This window comes from Acinonyx jubatus, chromosome E1 (assembly GCF_027475565.1).
Source record: "Acinonyx jubatus isolate Ajub_Pintada_27869175 chromosome E1, VMU_Ajub_asm_v1.0, whole genome shotgun sequence".
Classification (NCBI taxonomy): Eukaryota; Metazoa; Chordata; class Mammalia; order Carnivora; family Felidae; genus Acinonyx; species Acinonyx jubatus.
Genome location: NC_069397.1, coordinates 10,882,675 through 10,902,602, shown reverse-complemented (window position 1 = coordinate 10,902,602; position 19,928 = coordinate 10,882,675). Strand labels below are relative to the sequence as shown.

At 56.0% G+C, this 19,928-nt stretch overlaps 2 protein-coding genes across 2 annotated transcripts in view; one reads left to right on the top strand and one right to left on the bottom strand.

The window, feature by feature from the left end:
• The first annotated feature begins 25 nt into the window (after window positions 1-25).
• Window positions 26-14,063, top strand: SMCR8 (SMCR8-C9orf72 complex subunit). The gene is made up of 2 exons (XM_027047581.2): window positions 26-2,915; window positions 8,837-14,063. The coding sequence occupies exons 1-2, from the start codon at window positions 556-558 to the stop codon at window positions 9,288-9,290; spliced, it is 2,814 nt and encodes a 937-aa protein (XP_026903382.1). The 5' UTR covers window positions 26-555; the 3' UTR covers window positions 9,291-14,063.
• SHMT1 (serine hydroxymethyltransferase 1) overlaps window positions 13,876-19,928 on the bottom strand; it is a 26,346-nt gene continuing 20,293 nt past the window's right edge. Inside the window, exons 8-12 of the mRNA XM_015079580.3 lie at window positions 19,791-19,907; window positions 18,172-18,294; window positions 15,973-16,089; window positions 15,275-15,385; window positions 13,876-14,929 (exon numbers count right to left, since the gene is read on the bottom strand). Coding sequence (XP_014935066.3) covers window positions 14,757-14,929; window positions 15,275-15,385; window positions 15,973-16,089; window positions 18,172-18,294; window positions 19,791-19,907 — 641 coding nt within the window. The 3' untranslated portion in view covers window positions 13,876-14,756. The remainder of the gene's footprint in view (window positions 14,930-15,274; window positions 15,386-15,972; window positions 16,090-18,171; window positions 18,295-19,790; window positions 19,908-19,928) is intronic.

The following is a 19,928-nucleotide window of genomic DNA, read 5'->3' as shown; positions in this document are numbered from 1 at the left end:
GGACGCTTCCGGGTCACGCGGCGCAAGACACCGCGAGTCATGTGATGCCAAGATGGCGGCGCCGCGGTAGCCTGCTCCAGGTTGTGGCGTCTAAGGAGCCGCGACGGTTTCTGCCCTCGGGCCGTGGGGGCGGCAGGGCTTGACTGGCCCCTGCGGCGGCCCGTAGTCCCGCGTTAGGCACCGGTTCAGGGCTGGGCTGTTGCTGTCGCGGTGGGTTCGGGTGTGCGAGTGACCTCGCTGCAGGTGTCCTGCGCCGGACGCCCTCGCCAGAGGAGGAGGAGGAGGAGGAGGAGGAGGAGGAGGGTAACCCGCCTACCCGGTCTTCTGGACCTGCGGAGTTCATGAGGCCCCTCGGGGCTCTGGAAGAGTTAGCTGTATCTCTGACGGGATTGTGGGAGTTCGAGCGTTCGAGTGTGCGAGAGACAGCCTAGTACCCCTGAGGGCGCAAAGAAGACCGCAAGGACTTTGCTTCCTCTTCCAGAGGCATGGCTTCCCTGCATTGATTACCCCGCATTCTTTCTCACTTCTCAATGTTCTCTCCGTACATCTGGAAATATGATCAGCGCCCCTGACGTGGTGGCCTTCACCAAAGAGGAGGAGTACGAGGAGGAGCCTTACAATGAGCCCGCCTTGCCCGAGGAGTACTCGGTGCCACTCTTCCCCTTCGCCAGCCAAGGAGCCAACCCATGGTCCAAACTGTCCGGGGCCAAGTTCTCTCGGGACTTCATCCTTATTTCCGAGTTCTCCGAGCAGGTGGGACCCCAACCCTTGCTGACCATCCCCAATGACACCAAAGTTTTTGGTACTTTTGATCTCAATTACTTCTCCTTGCGGATCATGTCTGTGGATTACCAGGCCTCCTTTGTGGGCCATCCCCCGGGTTCTGCCTACCCCAAGCTGAACTTTGTGGAGGACTCCAAGGTGGTGCTGGGAGACTCCAAGGAGGGAGCCTTTGCGTACGTGCACCACCTTACCCTGTACGACCTGGAGGCCCGGGGCTTTGTGAGGCCCTTTTGCATGGCTTATATCTCAGCGGACCAGCACAAAATCATGCAGCAGTTTCAGGAGCTCTCAGCCGAGTTTTCCAAAGCTTCGGAGTGCTTGAAGACGGGCAACAGGAAGGCATTTGCGGGAGAACTTGAAAAAAAGCTGAAAGACTTGGATTACACCAGGACAGTGCTGCACACCGAAACGGAGATCCAGAAGAAGGCCAACGACAAGGGCTTTTACTCATCTCAGGCAATTGAGAAAGCCAACGAGCTGGCCAGTGTGGAGAAGTCCATAATTGAACATCAAGATCTGCTGAAGCAGATCCTCTCATACCCTCATCGGAAGTCGAAGGGGTCTGCCTTGTGTTCTGCGGAGACAGAGCACGCGCAGGATCAGGCCGACCAGGTAGCCACTACCTCTAACCCTGATGAGTCGGCTGACGCGGACCTTTACACCTGCAGACCTGCCTACACCCCTAAGCTCATCAAAGCAAAGTCCACCAAGTGTTTTGACAAGAAGTTGAAGACCTTGGAAGAGCTCTGTGACACGGAGTATTTCACCCAGACCCTGGCTCAGCTCAGCCACATAGAGCACATGTTCAGAGGAGACCTGTGCTACCTCCTGACCAGCCAGATTGACAGAGCGCTTCTGAAACAACAGCACATAACAAACTTCCTCTTTGAAGATTTTGTGGAGGTGGACGACCGGATGGTAGAGAAGCAAGAGAGCGCGCCCCCTAAGCCCAGTCCAGGCAGGCCGCCTTCCAGGTCTCTGGACGAGTGTCCGATTCCTCAAGTGTTCATTAGCGTTGGTTCTTACAAGTCCAGTGTGGAGTCTGTGCCGATCAAGATGGAGCAGGAACTTGGAGATGAGGAGTACAAGGAAGTGGAGGTGACAGAATTGAGCAGTTTTGACCCCCAGGAAAACTTGGACTGCCTGGATATGGATATGAAAGGGAGCATCAGCAGTGGCGAAAGCATCGAGGTTCTGGGCACGGAGAAGTCCACCTCTGTGCTGTCTAAGTCTGACAGCCAGGCCAGCCTCACGGTGCCATTGAGCCCCCAGGTGGTCCGGAGCAAAGCGGTCAGCCACAGGACCATCAGCGAGGACAGCATCGAAGTCCTCAGCACCTGCCCCTCTGAGGCCCTCATCCCTGATGACTTTAAGGCCAGCTACCCAAGTGCCATTAACGAAGAAGAGTCGTACGCAGATGACAGCGAGGGAGCCATCCACTTCCAGGCGAGCATCAGCCCGCCAGAGCTGGGTGAGGCAGAGGAGGGCAGCTTAGAAAACACCCTGTCCCAAACGGACTCCTCCTGCTGCATTGGGAAGGAGAGTGACAGTCTGCGGGTGCCCCTCTCCACCCCAGCCCCCACACACTCTGACCCGGACGGAGTAGTGAGCAGCCCCCCGCAGCGCTACAGGCAGAAAGACCAGGGGTTCCATGTGGACTTTGCGGGGGAAAACGCCAGCCCTTCCCGAGACAACAGTTCTGAAGGCTTCCCTGCTTTTGAGCTGGACCCAAGCCGCCTGCTGGCTAGCCGGGATGTCAGTAAGACCAGCCTGGACAACTACTCGGACACTACCAGTAATATGAGCAGTATAGCCTCCACCAGCTCAGACAGGACTCCCTCCTCTGCTCATCCCACCGGGCCCTCTTCTGAGAGGCATAAAAAGAGGGCTGGCCAGAACGCCTTAAAATTCATCCGTCAGTACCCCTTTGCCCATCCAGCCATCTACTCCCTGCTCAGCGGGAGGACCCTTGTGGTCCTGGGGGAGGATGAGGCCATAGTGAGGAAGCTCGTGACGGCGCTGTCCATCTTTGTCCCCAACCACAGCCGTCACGCCAAACCGGTGAAGCACTGGGTCTCCTCTCCTTTGCACATCACAGATTTTCAGAAGTGGAAGCTGATCGGCCTGCAGAGGTAACTGTTTACCGGGGGTGGGGAAGGGCCCTGTCCAGTCAGAGACGAGGTTTTGAACATCCATCCCTCTGGGTGAGGTTAACACGTCCGCGTGGTGGGGCCAGAATCGGGAGACCTGGCTTCCAGACTGGACCCCCAACACTCACTCTGTAACTTTGGGCACGTCCTTCCGTTTCTCTGGTTCTCTTTCCTTGTCCCTCCCATGAGGGGTTGCAGTTCCTAAGTGGTTGCCAACTGAGGTCTGCAACCTGTCGGGTCAGAATTCTTTAGGGGAATTTGTTTAGACCGTGAATTTCTGGGCCCTATCCCCCAAGAGATTCTGACTCAGTAGGACATGGAGTTCATCTGGTATACAGCAAGCGTTGGGGGACGGCTGACTTCCAGATCTCAGGCTCTTGGTGATCCTCAAACTCACACTATGGTATAAATGATTGAGAGACCTGCTTCTGAGAAAGGTCTGTGGTATTCCTAGAAGATGGCAGCCATCACTGGTGACAGGGACATCAGAGGGGTCCAGTGGCTTTTACTCCACTGTCCTGTTCACCCTAGAAGGCTGTTCCCCCCCACCCCCCAACTTAGAAGTCTGTCTTAATGAGGCAATGCAAGGGGCACTTGGGTGGCTCAGTTGGTTAAGTGTCTGACTTTGCCTCAGGTCATGATCTCATGGTGGTTCGAAAGTTCCTGCCCTGCTTCGGGCTCTGTGCTGACAGCTCAGAGCCTGGAGCCTTCTTCGGAGTCTGTGTCTCCCTCTCTCTCTCTGCCCCTCCCCTGCTCATGCGCGCGCTTTCTCTCTCTCTCTCTTTTTCTCTCTGTCTCTCAAAAATGAATAAACATTAAAAAAAATATTTTTTTTAAATAATAAGGAAATGCAAGGCCCAATTCCTACTTTCTCTGTTTGAATGCTCTTTCATCTCTCCAAGTTACTGGAGGTTTAGCAGACTCTCTTTTGTTTTTTTCCAAATACTGCTTGACAAGTTGTCTGGTTTAAGGGTCTCTTTCCCTCAGGGTGTGCCCTCATCCTCTTCCCAGCGGCCCACTTTGCACATCTGTAAAACAGAGGCGCTGACGCAGGCAGCCTGCACCTCCCATGTCACATGGAAAGAGCAAAAGGAATTTCTGCCCCGCTGCAGTCAGCAACCGTTTGTTCTGATTTTCCGTCTTGCCTTTTGCTGAGGTCCTCGGTATCAGTGAGGTCACCGTGTCCCGAGTTGCCCTGTTTGCTCCTCTTGCAGAAGTTACCCGGCCCTCACTCTAACCCTTGCTGCGTTAGGCTTTCCCCAGGGTCGTGGTGCCGAGATTCAAGCAAGTGTTGTTTCCCCGTCTTGACTTGGCTCGTTGGCCACGCTGGCGGGTGCTGGGGTACCATCTGGGGGTACCTGAGCAAGGATGCTGCCCTGGAAGACTTCGTAGTTCGGGAGCAGAGACGGATGGCCAGAGCCTTGCTGAACAGGGAGGAGAGTTCCAACAGCAGGTGCATCGTGTGTTATAAGAAAACCAACGGGGCAGGTTAGTGAAGTGTGGGAAATGAGGGACAGAGGTGCTTGGGGAAGGCTTGAGGTGTTTGGCTTGAGTGACCAGGAGGGTGGGCTTGCCAGCATGTCATGGGGACTTGGTATGACATGGCCAAGACACCTGGAACAGTCCCCTCCTTGGGCCACAAAGGAAGCCACCGAGTTGAGTCCTTGCTTGTGGATGCAGAATCAGGAGTTAGAGGGCTGCACTGGGTGCCCTTGTGGGCTTTGTCCTTCCTCTCGGGATCCCGTCCCTCGGCTGATGCCAGCCCTATGCTCGGGTTTAACCCATCTGTTGCAGGAAGGGAAGGACTTTTCATGGATTGTCTTTGCTACTTGTCTTGGTGGAATAACGCGTCGGTGTCCCTTAAACACACCTCTTCTCCAACTGACTCCTTCACCCCAACCTTTGACCTTTCCACTTATTCACCTCTAAAGATGGAGAATCTAAAACGCACATCAATCTGTTGACGGCCCGCTTATCCAGGGCCAGGTTCAGGACGGTGTCGCCCTTTCTGCTTTCCCTGAAATTCCCTCCTTAGAATGTGTCAGAACGGCAAAAGAAGTTCATCTCTTACACCAGCTCTGCTCTCTTGGGTACCTGGCTGGAGTGCTGTGTTGAGGATTCTGAGGCCTAGGCTGGTCTGCCTTGGAACACCTGCTATGATCCAGTAATGAAGTCTGTGGGTGCGAGAGAGTAGCTGGCGGACGGGCTCCCCGCGGTGCAAAGGGTTCGAGTTGGTCTGAGTCCCGGGCCGGCCCTACCAGTATTTAGCCACAGGTCACTCCTCCACGCGAGGCTCTGTTCCCTCCTGAGCAAATGAGAGGGTTGGATCACTGAATGACCATTTGCCAAAAGTTTATAGGCGGCTATTAAATGCCGGCCACCCGGCCTGCTGCCAGAATTGTGAGTCAGCCATGGTGCATCCCCGTGATAGGACAGGCGCTGTCTTCATGGGGCCCCCCACGCCAGCCCCAGCTCTGTCCCCACTCTGTCAGCCTGACCTCTGAGCCTGTTTGTTGTATCTGCACACGGAGCTGACGAGACCTGCGTCGTGAGAGCAGGTGTGGAAGGGCCCATCGCATCTGGTCTGTACCTGATCACTGTGAGCCTTTCTCGGATAACCTCGCAGGGACGCGTACCGACTCACGGCAGGCGGGCCAAGGCAGCGGCCGCTGAGCGTGGCCCTCCCCGGCCAGGCTCTAGAGCCTTTCAGCATCCCTCTGTGAAGGCGAGGGACCCATCAGAAGTGACAGGCGAGAGCTTTGCAGACATTCCCTAGGGGGGAAGTGCCTCCCATTGCTCTGCTTCTCAGACCTTCTGGGCGTGCGCACACGCTGGGAATTGGCAGTGTCTGCCTCCAGAGGGTCCCGCTCTGGAACGAGATACGGTGGGCAGGGGTCGGAGGCCTTGTTCCCTAGGGGGCACGTGACGGGAGTGGGGACTGGTTTGGCCACCGCTCACCCAAAGAAATCCTGGGAGGTGAGCAGTCGACCCAGTATGAATTCCGAGCATGAAATTCTCATTCTCATTCTGAGATGAAAACCCGAGGAGTCGTGGTTCCTTGTGGTTAGGGAGGGACACAGTGGGCGCTGTGAGCTCAGGTCCTGACGCTGCCACTATCCACCGTGTGAATTTGGGCCAGTCTTCTCGTTCGTTCGCAAAGCTTGTTGGACACGTCTGTGAGTGGGGCTTAAGATGCTTACCGTGTGCAGTTGTGGGGAAGGTGCACATCCGGAATGTCGCAGAGCCCCCGGGTGGAGCCTGTCCTTGGACACGCTCAGAGTTGTGGAGAGGTGGTGAGTCAGCCCAGCAGGCAGAAGCAGTCTTCAAACTGCGAGGCAGATTGAGGCCCGTCTGAGGGCCAGCATTCAAGAGGAGTAGTAGAAGAGTGGCCATGAAGTTCCTGCCCAGGGATGGGTTGCTCAGCAATGGCAGGGGTTGATCCCCCCCCCCCCCCCCCCCGTGCTGGGTTAATCTGGAATCCGAGAACTCTGACCCAGGAGGGTCTGTCCCCTCTCAGGTGCTTTGACTCCAGCCAAAATCAGCTCAGATGATAATCTGTTTTTAAAGACTCTCACCCCAAAACTGCCGGTTTCACTGCCCTTGGATTTTTTTTCCACTGAAGTAGGCTTTCTGCCTGGAAATGCTCATCTGTCCGATCTATCACACGTGGGTATAAGAGATGGGTAAATACTCATGGGTACCAACTCATGTTGGTTTCCCATTTGAAATCAAAATGAGGGATAATTGTATTGCTTCCAGGTAGCAGGAACAAGCGCTGGACTGTTTGAAAAACAGAGCTCAGTTCTCACGGGAGAGAGTGCTAGTTGTGGGGCGTGGAGGGGCGGGTAGAGGCCCTGGTTGCGTCCTGACTCAGCCACTTTCTAGCTGGGGGACCTTGCGTGAGCCACGGCCCCTCTCTGGGCTTCAGTGTCCACATGTGTCCAGAGGCTGCCTCCGGTGTTGGGATGGGCGGTAATGAACCTAAGACAGGTGTGGGAGGAGCAGAGGACCAAAGGCCTGGGGCTTGCCTCTTTCCGTGCTAGCTCGCCTCCTGACGAGCTTCGTGGCAAACAGGTGGAGGGAGAGTTAGAAGGAGCAGCATCTTCTGAAAAAGTGGTGCCTCTGTAGGTAGGGGTAGGTGTGGGGGTGTCAGAGCTCCTGGGAGTGGCAGGGCCGAGGCAGGGTGTTCCAGCAGGACAGGTGGCTGGAATGGAGGGACAGGAAGACGGGGTGAGGCCTGGCTTTTCTGCTGCGGCAGAACCTCGGGGGGCCGGATGTGCCAAGGCTGAGGAGGCATTTGGCCTGCGGCCTGGGCCCCCTTCCGGGGGAGGTAAGGGTGCCTCAGGAGTGGACTGAGAAGGCGGTGTCCCCGAGAAGCCAGTGAGCCACCTGCAAGCCCTGCTTCTTCATCGCCTATGTGATGGGGTCCCCAGCCCACTGCTCTCCTCGTGGTTTTCACGACACATGGCCCATGTGGCTCTGTTTTCCCGTCTCTGTGGTCCTGTTCTTGTATGGTCTGGATGCCCCCTGAGGTTCTTGGAGCCCACCTTTCTTGTAAGGCCCAGCTCCGAGGCCGTTCTTCCAGGATTTTCCTGGCCCCGGGCCTCCCCGTGGAGACCCAGACCACATCTCTACTCAGTGTACCTACCATGTGCCTGTGCTTTCTTCCCAGCCTGACCAGGCTCATTCTTCGTTGCCTGTTCAGCCCCTAGGTCACTGCCTGATATGTAGTAGATGCTGTTAACTACACAAGATGACAGCACCCAGGAAGGAAAAAATAGGAGGTTACCTTGGTCCCGAGTGATTGTCAGTCCTTTGTCCACAGTATCTCAGGTCTGGCACAAGCCCTGAATTCCAGAACTGTGTCCGCCTATTGGTCAGCCAGATATTTGCCAGACTGCAGGGTGACTCTCTGGGAAAATTCAACTAGAGGATTTTTTTTTTTTTTTTTTTTTTTTTACATTTATTTATTTTTTGAGACACAGAGAGACAGAACACAAGTTGGGGAGGGGCAGAGAGAGAAGGAGACACAGAATCCAAAGCAGGTTCCAGACTCCGAGCTGTCAGCACGGAGCCCGACGCAGGGCTCGAACTCACAAACCGTGAGATCATGAGCCAAAACCAAGAGTCGAATGCTTAATTGACTGAGCCCCCCAGGCGCCCCTGATCTAGAGGATTGTACAGAGCTACTAGGGTTGATCACTCTGACCCCTTCCCTCACTGAACAAGCCTTGCCTGCCTCTGATGTATGGGCACAGTAGTGGGCAGTGGGGCAGGAGGCCAAATCAGATGGTCCTGGGTCTGCAGAAGCCTTGTCCAGTGGGAGAGACTAGAGCTAAGTGGCAGTCCCCACGCTGATCATTGCTGGGCTGGTAATACTGAGGGCCAGGTACTCTCCTAAGCACAACCCACTTTGTCTCTGCGGTGACCGCTTGAGGCAGGACCAGTGATCTCTGTTTTACAGAGGGGGCTCTGAAGGGCTAAGGAACTTGGCCAGGGTCACAAAGCAAAAAAAGCAGGGAAGCAGAGGAAGGGATCAGGGATGGCTGAGTAAGGCTTGAATTGCCATAAACCAAGTACCAATGGAAGGGAAGGGCATTCTGGGCAGAGCACGAAGGCCGGTGATTTTGAGGCCCTTCTGAAAGCTTGGCGTGGCCACAAGGAAGTCATGGATGTAACAGATGGGGCCTCAGAGGCCAACAGGAAGCAGGGCCTGTGGGCCATGCCAGGGCACTTGAACTCGGTCACGAGGGTGGCGAGGAGCCCTTTGAAGAGCATCATGATCAGATTTGCCTTCCAGAAAGAGCTAGTGAGTATTGGCCGGCGGAAGCCGGCCTGGAAACGGGAAGACTCCCCCGCCCCGCCCCGAGTCTTTCCTCCTGACGTTGGCCTGTGTGTTTCAGAGTGACGTCCCCAGCCGGCGCCGGCACCCTCCACACCCTGAGCCGCTACAGCCGCTACACGAGCATCCTGGACCTGGACAGCAAAACCCTGCGCTGCCCCCTCTACAGAGGCGCCCTGGTGCCCCGGCTGGCCGACCACCGCACTCACATCAAGCGGGGCAGCACCTACTACCTGCACGTCCAGAGCGTGCTCACCCAGCTCTGCTCCAAGGCCTTCCTCTACACCTTCTGCCACCACCTGCACCTGCCTGCCCACGACAGGGAGACCGAGGAACTGCTGGCCAGCCGCCGGGCGAGCTTCCTGAAGCTGAACCTGGGTCTGGTGAACGAAGACATGAAGGTGGTCCAGTACCTGGCTGAGCTGCTGAAGCTGCACTACGTGCAGGAGCCTCCCGGGACCGGCCACCCCACGCTCAGGTTCGACTACGTCCCCAGCTTTTTGTACAAAATCTGAGGTCAGTCCCAGCCACTGTGACCAAGACCTGTGACTCAGGGTACGGGGAGGGGAGGGGTTGGCACGAGCAGGCGGCCCTCTGAGCCGTCTAGGCTGCTAGTGACCTGAGTGGCAAGGAAACCAAGGTGGCGGCGCTGGTTCCCACGTGGCTTCAGGCGGTTTGGGAGTCGGGACTCTGGCAGAGGCGGGCGCCTGGCTCTCCGAAGGCGTCAGTAAGGACAGTACTAGGTTTCTCGGCCCCCCTGGCGAGGAGGGGGCTGCTTGGCTCCCTGAGGACTGGTAGCCAGGCCAGAAGAGAGCCAGCGCCCTTTTGGCGGTGCGGGGGGTGGGGGTGGGGGGCGTGAGGGGTGGAAAGGTGAAGCCCACGCGGGAGGAGCAGGCTACGCATTCAGCTCCCAGACACATGGGCAGCAAAATGAAGGGAAGCGCCCCGTTAACTGAAATGGTTTGGTGGGAAACTGGACAACGGAACATCCATTGCCCCATTCAGACCCCGGCTAGGGTCTTTTACTCGGCCCCCTAGAGCCCATCATCCCAGAGAAAGCCCCTGAATGAGTGACACGGAGGGGAGGCAGCCGTGGCGGCAGACGCGTGACCTGCGCCCCAAGGCTGCAGGCAGAGCGAGCAGCACCCTGTCTGGTGCTCGCTTCCCCACTAGGCACAGAAGTGCCTGGGGGAGTGGGGGGGGGGGGCTCGTACCTTGCTCCCCCGGGTCAGCAGGAGGGACTAGCGTTAGTCGCTAGTCCCTGCTTGTGAGTGAGAACTGCTCTCGCAGCTGGAGAGCCCGGGGCCACGGTGCCATTGCCCCCGTGCAAGTGACAAGAGCCGGCAGGCCTCTGGGGCCCAGCCCACCAGCCTTTCTGGGAGCGAGTCCACGCTGTCCTCTTGGGGAAGGTCTGCAGACATGCTGGCACTCGGCCGAGGTCACACCCCAGTCCCCCACCCACAGCAAACCTTTGCAACCACTTCACTACCTCTTGCAGGTCTTGTGGGCACGGTGACGGCGGCGCGGTTCCACCCGGCTGCTTGGTCCGGGCGGGCAGCCCAGCTGGTGAGAACCCACGGGCAGGGTCTCCCCCAGGAAGGAGGAGAGCCTCCTTGTGTGGCTGGCTGTCTTCGTGGATCTGTCCCCCGCGGGCCTGGAATACCCACACCTCACCGCTGTTCACTCCTGCCCCTACGCGGGCCCTCCAGATACACGCACCTCACCACTGTTCACTCCGTCCCGCGCGGGTCCCCAAGGTGTGCTTACCTCACCACAGCTCGCTCCCGTCCCCATGTGGGTCCCCCAAGTACATGCTCCTCACTGCGGCTCGCTCCCGCCCCTATGCGGGCCCCCGGAAGTACATTCACCTCTCGGCAGCTCACTCCCGTCCCGTGTGAGTCCTCCCTTCAGGGAAGGAGACAATCCCCGACTCACCCACCATGACCCCCCTGAGGCTCCTTACTCAGTTGCTGTTGGTTTCTTGATAGAGTTTCTTGCAACCTTGAAGTTTTTACACTTTTTTTTTTTTTTGTATGGCTGCTTTTTTTTTTTCTCCAACTAGGAAGAACTCTTAATATTTCTGCTTTTTAATTCGTTCCAAGAAAATTGTGATAAAACAGACCCGAACCAGCCACGGGCGGTTGCTCCTGAGCACACGTGTGTGCACCTGCCGGTGCCGTGTTCCGGGTAGTTGGGGTCTTGCTGTCGAGACTGGTCTGTCAGCTTTGTGGCCTACCGTCGAGGTCAGGTAGCGGAGGCGGGAACCCAAGGGGGGGGTTTGCGTCACATCCCTCCCGTGGCCCCTTCCTCGCCCGGGTCTTCCACACAAGGATGTGGCCCGTTGGCTCCTGGCCGCCGGCTTCCGGTCAGGGTCCACGTTCCTGGCAGAGGGTGTGTGATTTCGCTCCCGAGGCTGGGACTGAGGACCTTTTAAGGTAGACGGTCTGTCTACATCTCACAGGTGTTCTTTGTACCCGTGCCCGTTACTTTGTTCACGCACAGAAGAGTCACCAGGAATGTTTTGGCAGCTTTTAAATGTCAAGCGTGTGTTTGCATGTGGGGAAGGCTGCGTAGGATGCCTGTTTCTCTCCATGGGCTCCCCTCTTCGTTGCCGCCTCCCGTGTCCCTCATGTTCAAGATGCTGCTCTGTTTTCTAACTGGGTGGCTCACTGCTGTCTACTCAGTCCTCCAGGGACATGACCTTACGACACTTTATCTCCAAGGGAAAGAAGGGTCTGTGGGGTCCGTTTGACAAAGTTGAAAGCGATCGTTGGCACCACCATTGCTTTTCATCCTGTTCCACAGCATCATGGACTCTACAGTTAACATTGCTGTCACCTGGGAAACTGATTAAGGCAGAAGGTCAGTCACATCTGGCCTTCTAGAAGCTAAGGCCAGGCAACACGGTAGTCTGAAGTAGAAGTCACTTTGGAGGGTGTTTGCTTGGAAGCTCTGCCTCGAGGATGGTTCCAGAGGCCCCAGGATTCTGAGGCCAAGAGACCAGTCGGGTGTGAACAGAACGGGTGTGCCCTGTCCTGGGGCCAGCCTCAGAAAGAGTGGGTGAGGAGCGTCTCCCTTGAGTCGTTCCTCCGTGAAAGAAAGCTGGCTTCCCTGACAAGTAGTTAGACTCCAGTTTTAAATTTTGGTAAAAACCTAGCTTTTCAGTGTGGCAGTTTCCGAGGATTGCTTGATGCCAAGAATGTTTCTTTCCAAAGGGATTTTAAAGTGGCCGAGGGACTGAGCCAGTGTGGGCAGACACTTGAGACTGTGGGACTGCCCTTCTCAGATCCCCTCCACTTTGGAGAAGCGGAACCCACTAGAAGTCCCGCGTCTGCAAATTTTAAGGCTGGGAGCTCTATGCGACAGGGCTGTCTCTTTAAAAATATTCGTTTCAGGTTTGCCTCAGATAAAACATCTTGAAAACACTTTGCAGAGAACAGAGGCCATCCGTGCCCCTTGACTTTGTCAGTCCTGACTCATTTTGAAGGCCCAGGCACCAAAACTGAGTTTATTTCAACTTCACTTCCAATCCGTTACCGCTCCCCTGCCCCCAGCCACCCTTTCTCAAGCAGTCCAGGTTGAGAGCAGCCTGATAAGGTTAGCAGTTACGCAGTCGTGGTTTCTAGAGGCCCACGTGTGGCCCTTGGGACGCTCCAGCCTGAGCTGTTGCCTCACACCTCACCATTTCCCTAGGGACCTTGCTCCATTCGGTGGAATCTTGGGGTGTTAGAAATTGTGACTTTTCCATGATTAACTTGCAAGGGCTGGAGTTACACAGATTGCGCTGGAATTTGGAAATGAACCGCGACAGCCCACCTGTCATTTCCCATCTAGCTTTTTGCTTCTCCGTTGCTATAGTCAAGGTATTGTAGGTTTCAACCTCAAATGACATATCCCAGCTCAAATCCTAGGAAGTCCAACAGTTTCTACCCCAAGTGCCAGGGCTGCTACAGTTCAACGACATGTTTCTGGAGGCTGGGAGCGGCACGCACGGTGACCACCCACTTCTGCCAGTGCGAGACGCATGTCCCGACCTCCCCGGACCTGCTGTTGCAAGGCAGGTCAGCTTCTCCTCTGCGGTAACACTCAGCCGGCAGGGAACCCGTCGGGGAGTGTGGACGATCTTCCGAGGAGCTGATCTCCCAAGCCAGCAATCCGGTTTTACTTCCCATCTCCCTAGAAAGCTCGGAAGAAAGTGCCTTGGTTTGTGCTTTAGAAGCAAACCAACTAGCTTTCTGGCTTTTCCCCAGTATTGTGACAGAAAGTGACAAAACTGGAATCTTTAAAAGAGGTACAGTGTTAGCAGACTGCAAAAAGGAGAAAGCATCAAATTGCTACTTCTGGCCGGAAATAAAACCAGTCTCAGCTGATAGGGCCTGAGACACCAAGTTTTCCTGAGCTCCCAAAGGAGAACGCTGTGAGCACTGACCTAATCTAGCCTCCTCTGTTCAGGTTTGGTATGACCATAGTGGGGAGGAGGAGGGATTGGGGGGGGGGGGTGGAACGAGCACTTTGCAGTGAATTAAGCCACTGGTGTGGAGCCCACGCCTCCTGGGAGTCCTTATCTAGCTCCAAAGTGGAGGCTACACAGGAGGGTCTTGGAGATGCCCTGGCCGGGGTAGGAGCCAGGCCCCCGAACGGAAGACTGTCCCGGCAGCATGATGGCTCCCAAACTGAGGCAGAGATATGGGGACTGCTGTGTCACCCACACCCTGTGGGAGTCTGCGGCCGTTGTCCCCGCCCGTGCTGGTATAGATGCCAGTAACGTGCTGGACCCTCGACCCCAGGGGCGCCTTCCGGGCAGGACCCACCGACTGCCCCACACTGGCTGGCTACACAGGTTGGGTTAATATAAGCGCCACCTTTGAAGACTACGGTGAAAAGCATAGTCTGTGATGAATTCGTGTTTGTTATTTTGGGAAAGCTATTTTATTACCGCATGTCCCTCTGTCCACGCGTGTGAACGTGAGTCCTCTACCACCACGTGAGCTGTGGTCGTCACCACGCGAGTACTTCAAACACGCGTGTGACGCCGGCTCTTGGGTCTGGCCGCACCAGAGTTTAACCGGAGTAAATGCCAAACAAATAGTGTGCGAAGTGTACTTTTTAAGAAATTAATTTATTTGAGTTCAGATATTTTTGAAATATAAAAATTGGTTGTATTTTTTAAAGCTCTTATGATTCTTGTAGACATTCTGTGGTTACACATTCGATTGTGCTTATTAAAAATGGTCATCTATGTTTTGCACTTTGGCTCTGTGAAAAATAAAGTTTCTCTGGGAAGGTGACGCTTGGTCTCCTGATTACAGGGGGGAGTTGGTTATCTGGCACAGGGAAGGAAAGCCATCTCTCCTCAGCCGGTGCTTACACCTGATGGGCCCTGGTACCCTCCGGGGGTGGGGGGCGAACGAGACCGTGTCCACGACACCCTGAGTGCCACGGAGGAACTCCCACCATACTGGTAGTCCGGACCTAGCTTCAGGATTCGCCTTCTCATTTGTAACGGTCATCAGTCGGTGCTGCAGCAGCCCGCTGCGTAACAAGACATTAAGAAGAGGCAGCTTTTAGAAGCTCTGAACTTGGGTGTTTCTGTACTGCAGAGTCTGGAGGAAGCCCGGGAACTCAGAGAAGGGCGAGTGCAACTACTGGGGTCTTTCCACTCATCTGCCCTGGACCCAGGCTAAATAATTGCAATTTTCCAGAAGCACTGAGAGAAAGGATCAAATTTAAACTCCTTAATAACCTGTCCCAGAATTACTAACAATGGGTCTTAAACAAATTTTGATTTCTGGAGATAATGTGAGGAAAGTCCAAAAGAAACCCCCTCCGAGGGCATGAAGTTGACCCAGCCTGGTCCTGTGTGGCACAGCTCTCCTGTCTCCCCACGAGGGCACCAGGTCCTCGAGCAAGCGGTCCCTGTGCAGTCCCGACAGTCGGGTGCCGGGCAGGTGCCCACGGGCAGGTGGGGGCTGGCAGCTCCTCTAAAAGGCAGGCAGGCCAGGCAGAGGGAAGAGAGCCGCGAAGCTCTCCACTTCCTCCCTGAGAGCCCTGATGGCCCTTTGATGCTTCTCGTCCCCGGCCAGTTTCTCCTTGAACTCCTTCAGGGTGGCTCTGGCACCAACGTCGTCCTGAATCTGCAGAGTCAGTTCTATCCCTGCGCCCGCAAGAGACAGAATGGGTCCCGTGTGGGCTCACAGTGCCAGTGCGGCAGCCCCACTGGGCCCGGGAGACACTCCCGAGGCCCGGGGGCGTGACAGCCTTAGGTGTTCACATCCCCCTCGGAAAGGATTCTCATGTGGCCCCCTTCCTTGGGCAGGACAAGTTACAAGCCTCTCAGACTAGATGGGCTGCTAAAGTGATCTTTGCCGTCTCTCGTCCCCAGCGCTCAGCCCTGCTCAGCCACAATCAGAAACTACACACACACACACACACACACACACACACACACACACACACACACACAGTCTAAAGCGGCAAACCTCCAACCCTTTCTCCTTACCTCTGTGAATAAACTGGGCCACTTTTTGGAACTCTTTTTCCAAAAATCCGCGGGATGTCAGTGCCGGAGTCCCCAGACGCAGTCCGCTGGGCCGCAGTGCGCTTTTGTCACCTTCAAGACAAACGGGCTCTGTCCTTTGGCTGCACCCAACTCCCCACTGACCCCTGTGCATTTAAGAAGACAGCTGGCCAAAAAACTGGCCTGTGGGTGCCCACTGTATCTCGGAAGCAGAGCGCTGCTGATTTAAATGCCAGAGGCGGCCACAAAGGCACAGGAGACGGTCGCACATTGTGGCCACTGTGATGAAACGGCAAGGAGGTTGCCTTCAGTGGCATGACCTCCCAAAAGGGAGGCTAGCATCCTTGTGAGTCAGGGATGCATCACCCACATTCTTTTTACAACCCCCTGAGAAACCCAGCCTGTTCCAGAGGCCTCTGCTTCCCTTCTCCAAATGCCTGTAGCCCCTCCGAGCAGTCCACCTCAGTCCCTCCCCCTCTGTGCCTGGCAGGGTTAGAGCCGCGTCAGAAGGAGCAGGCCAGAAGAGAGCCAGGATTTTGCCCCATGCCATACGGTGTATGTGCCCCTTGAGAATCCCTTGATGTCTGTCCCCAGAGCCAAACTATCATCGGCTACAACTCTGGCCAAAAGAAATCTAAGACAGGAGTGGTACAGAAGAGAAGACCACCAAAGATTCTTACCTGGACAGGTGTTCTTGTTGCAGGCTATAGAGCAGGCTTCTAGTACCTTCTCGGCCCTGCCACCATCCGTGCCTTTGGAACGGAGATCCACGAGGATCAAATGGTTGTCAGAACCACCTGGAAACCAAGTTGGACATGTAGGAATGTGGAAAGCTGACTCCCAAGTGAAGGAATCTCTCTTCCTAAGAAATGAGGGTAGGGATCAAGGAGGCTAAAGCAGATGTGATGAGGAAGGTGAGCACCCCCACCACGTGTCCTGAGAGACTTTAGTCCCATGCTAAACAAAAGATGCCCCAGGACCTAAGAGGTGATAGTTTACAAAGGGTACCTGGTGACTGGGAGCAGGTCCTTGAGCCCGAGGGGAACCAACGGTAGCTTTTCCAGCTTAGGCTGCCCAGCGCCCTGACCCAACACATGAGGATATCGAGGCCACGAGAACTTTCTGGAACTGGACCAAGGCCACCAGGGGTCTTCCAAGCACCTGGATCTTTCCACTTTGAAATCTCATTAATCCCGGGCCCTTCACTTGGACAACAGCAATGACTTCAAAGGTGCGGGACCCCACAGTCCAGAGATTAAGCCACGCCCCCACGCTTGCTGTGGCTTTAGGCAGCTCAACATCTGGGGACCTCAGACGCCCATTTCCAAAATAAGAGCAATAATTCACGAGGCTGTCGCGAAGTTTAAATAAGGTGCCACGTATGGCACTTCGCCCATACCATGCACAAAGCAGGTTATCACGAACGCTGGCTCCTGGGCTTACGGTCGCCACGATCTGCTTCGGCCATCTACACTGTGTCCTCAGAGGAGAGTGAACTGGGGGTGAGGGCAGGCCTGGGAGCTCAGGAAAGTGGAGACCTCTCCCGAGATTGACGTGAGACTTTGGGCCTCGCTGGGCTGAGGGGCTGCCGTCTGCTGTCTGTAGCCACAGGGACGTTGGTCTAACTCCTTGTAGTGCCAAGTGTGGGTCCCACGCCAACTGGATGGAAATGCAGGACACACACACCCCCCCCCCCCCAACCAACCTAGACCTGCCGAGTCACAACCTGTATCTTTTAAAAATTTTTTTTAAGTTTATTCATTTTTGAGAGACAGAGAGGGAGCAGGGGAGGAGCAGAGAGAGAGAGAGAGAGAGAGACACACACACAGCATCCGAAGCAGGCTCCAGGCTCTGAGAGGTCAGCACAGAGCCCCGACACGGGGCTCGAACCCACGAACCGCGAGATCATGACCTGAGCCGAAGTCGGACGCTTAACCGACTGAGCCACCCAGGCGCCCCTTCACAACCTGCATGTTAACAGGGTGCCTGCGGTATTGGTGTGCACATCCATGTCTGACAGAGTGATCTAAGGGACCCTGAAGTTCACAGCCCACACTGAGATTTCTAGGGCTTTCTAACTGAAAGAGGCAGAGGATGAAGGAGAAAGAAAGGGAAGAGGAAGTGAAGTGAAACGGAAAACGGGTGCTCCCGAGACCTGCCGAGGAGACAGCGTTTGTCCCAGCTCTGCTGCTCACCAATAGTCTGGTGGGGAGCCCACTCCTCAGGCCGGGGCCTGAAATCCCCGTAAAGGGCCGCGGGCAGGGAGTAGGCACCTGAGTCAGTGGCCTACCGGGACCCGCTTCCCTAGACCACCCCACTGGCAGCATCCACAGCGGCCTTGTGAGCAGAAGTCTGCCAGAAAAATGCCGTCCTAGCCGTGAAACCCGCGGTGACAGAAGCGACCGCACCCCCCCCCCCCCCCCCGAGCGGGCCCTCACCCGGAAGGTCCATCTCATGGGAGTTTACTCAGCACCACCAGCTTTTGTATTCAAGCAGACATGGATATAATACTCCCATGAACTCCTACTGGGAACGCCTGTTGTACCCGGGCCCTCAGGGGTGAGTGGAGACACCCCCATGGGATGGCGTGGGGCATCGCCGGGGAGACTGCTCTGGGAGCCTGCTGTGTTCCAAGCTGTGACTGTGCCTTCCACCAGCCGTGTGACCACTGGTACCAAACCTTTCTCAGTCGAGCCTCAGGTAGGCCTTTCACAAAGGTCTCCTGAGGACCCGTCGCATCACATGCCAGTGACAGATGATGCACAGCCGTGGCTGCAGCGCCCAGGCCTAGGTGCGAGGTTTAAAGTGCCACCCCGAGGAGCAGGGGCACCCCCGTCCCGGGGTCGGTGGGGGGGCCATCCAGCACTTTCTGTTGGTACCTGTTACCACTTTGTAGCCCAGCTCCATCAAGGTCTCAGCCAGAGCCCTGCAGTTGGCCACCACCTGGCGCTGGTACACCCGGAATTCCGGAGTCATGGCTTGTTTCAGGGCCACAGCGACCCCTGGCGGGAAGAGAGAAGGGGTCAGGAAGGCAGGAGGGGACCAAGAGACCGACCAGGAGTCCAAGAACACCGCTCGCTTCCACTCAGGCCTCCTTGCTTTTCAGTATCACCAAAGAGGGGGTCCACAGTCCCCCTCCACCAGATGGTACGTAGTTTTTTAATGCTACAATTACCTGGCTGAACCCACAGGCCTCTCCTCTTTGAGGAGGTGCTTTTGAGGTAGCCTTTCTCCAGGCCTGGGAGTCTTGTGCTAGTAAGATCACCACAGGAAAGCAGCTCCTAAGCAAGATGGGTTTTACGGTCCTTTGCGAACATGAAAACTCAGCTGCCCCAAAAAGCTTTTGCTCTGATGCCAGATCACGCAGATCCGAAAGATCAGAGGCCCGGTGAGAGGTGCAGGCCTGTTTGCCTGCACGTCCAGACTCCTCCGGCACCTTGGTCAATCCCAAGGGCTGTTCAAGGGGGCACAGAAGGTGAAGAAGGCAAAAGACGTGTGCCTGAGCGCTGGCGCAGAAGCCTCTAATCGGTGTTGGTGGAAACGACAGGAAGGGGCCCGGAACGCCTGCAGGGTGGGTCATCCCATCACCCAAGAGTTGAAGAGACCACGGACGTGGAGAGGTGTAAAGGGAGAAGGGAAGACACCAGTGGAGACCCACCCCCTCCCTACTCCCAGGGGCCTAAAACTCTGATCATCACACATTTCCTAAGCTGTCTGTACAGGAACGGAATGGCTCGATGACAGCCTGCTGGGTGACCATGCCATAGGACCCAGGCGTTTCCCATGCGGCCTCAAGGCCAGCAGTGCAAGGGTCAGGATGTCAGCGGACAGGCAACGTGCCCTTGCCTGGTTTGGGTGCTAATCGCCCACTCCTTTTGCCATGCCTTCTTCTCGTTGCTAAATCCCCTCCCCGTTGTTGTTGTTTTTAATTTTTTTTAACGTTTATTTATTTTTGAGACAGAGAGAGACAGAGCATGAACAGGGGAGGGTCAGAGAGAGAGAGGGAGACACAGAATCCGAAGCAGGCTCCAGGCTCCGAGCTGTCAGCACAGAGCCCGACGCGGGGCTCGAACTCACGGACCGCGAGATCATGACCTGAGCCGAAGTCGGACGCCCAACCCACCGAGCCACCCAGGGGCCCCTCCCCGTTATTTCTTAAAGCGGGCCGCACCCACTGTACAGAAGCTCACCCAACACGGTTCTGCCTACGGGTGGCCGTGCGTGTGGAGTGGTCATCGCTCGCTCCCCTTGTCCCTGACTGACACCCGTCGCCAGTTTCCCTTTTCTCGCTCGTTAGCATCTCCTGGACAGAGATGTTCTAGTTTCTCCCCGATGTGCAAGTCCTGGTACACACTTTTGGTGGACAGGTGAGGTGGGAACTAGGGGCCACGGAAGAGCAAAGTTAGGAGGACCCCTAGCTTGCGTGGGGCTGCCATGGATGAGGGCGCAGCCCCAGGTGCCATCCAAGGGCTCCGGGTGGGGTTTGGTGGCATTTTACCAGCAATGGCGTGGTTGTGGGGACCTCCCTGCAGGCCCGGGAACACGGCAGAGTTGATGAGCGACTCCAGGTTGTACAGCGTCTCTTTGCCGGTCTTGGGATCCACGCTGCGCACTCCTGGATGAAGAAAAACAACAC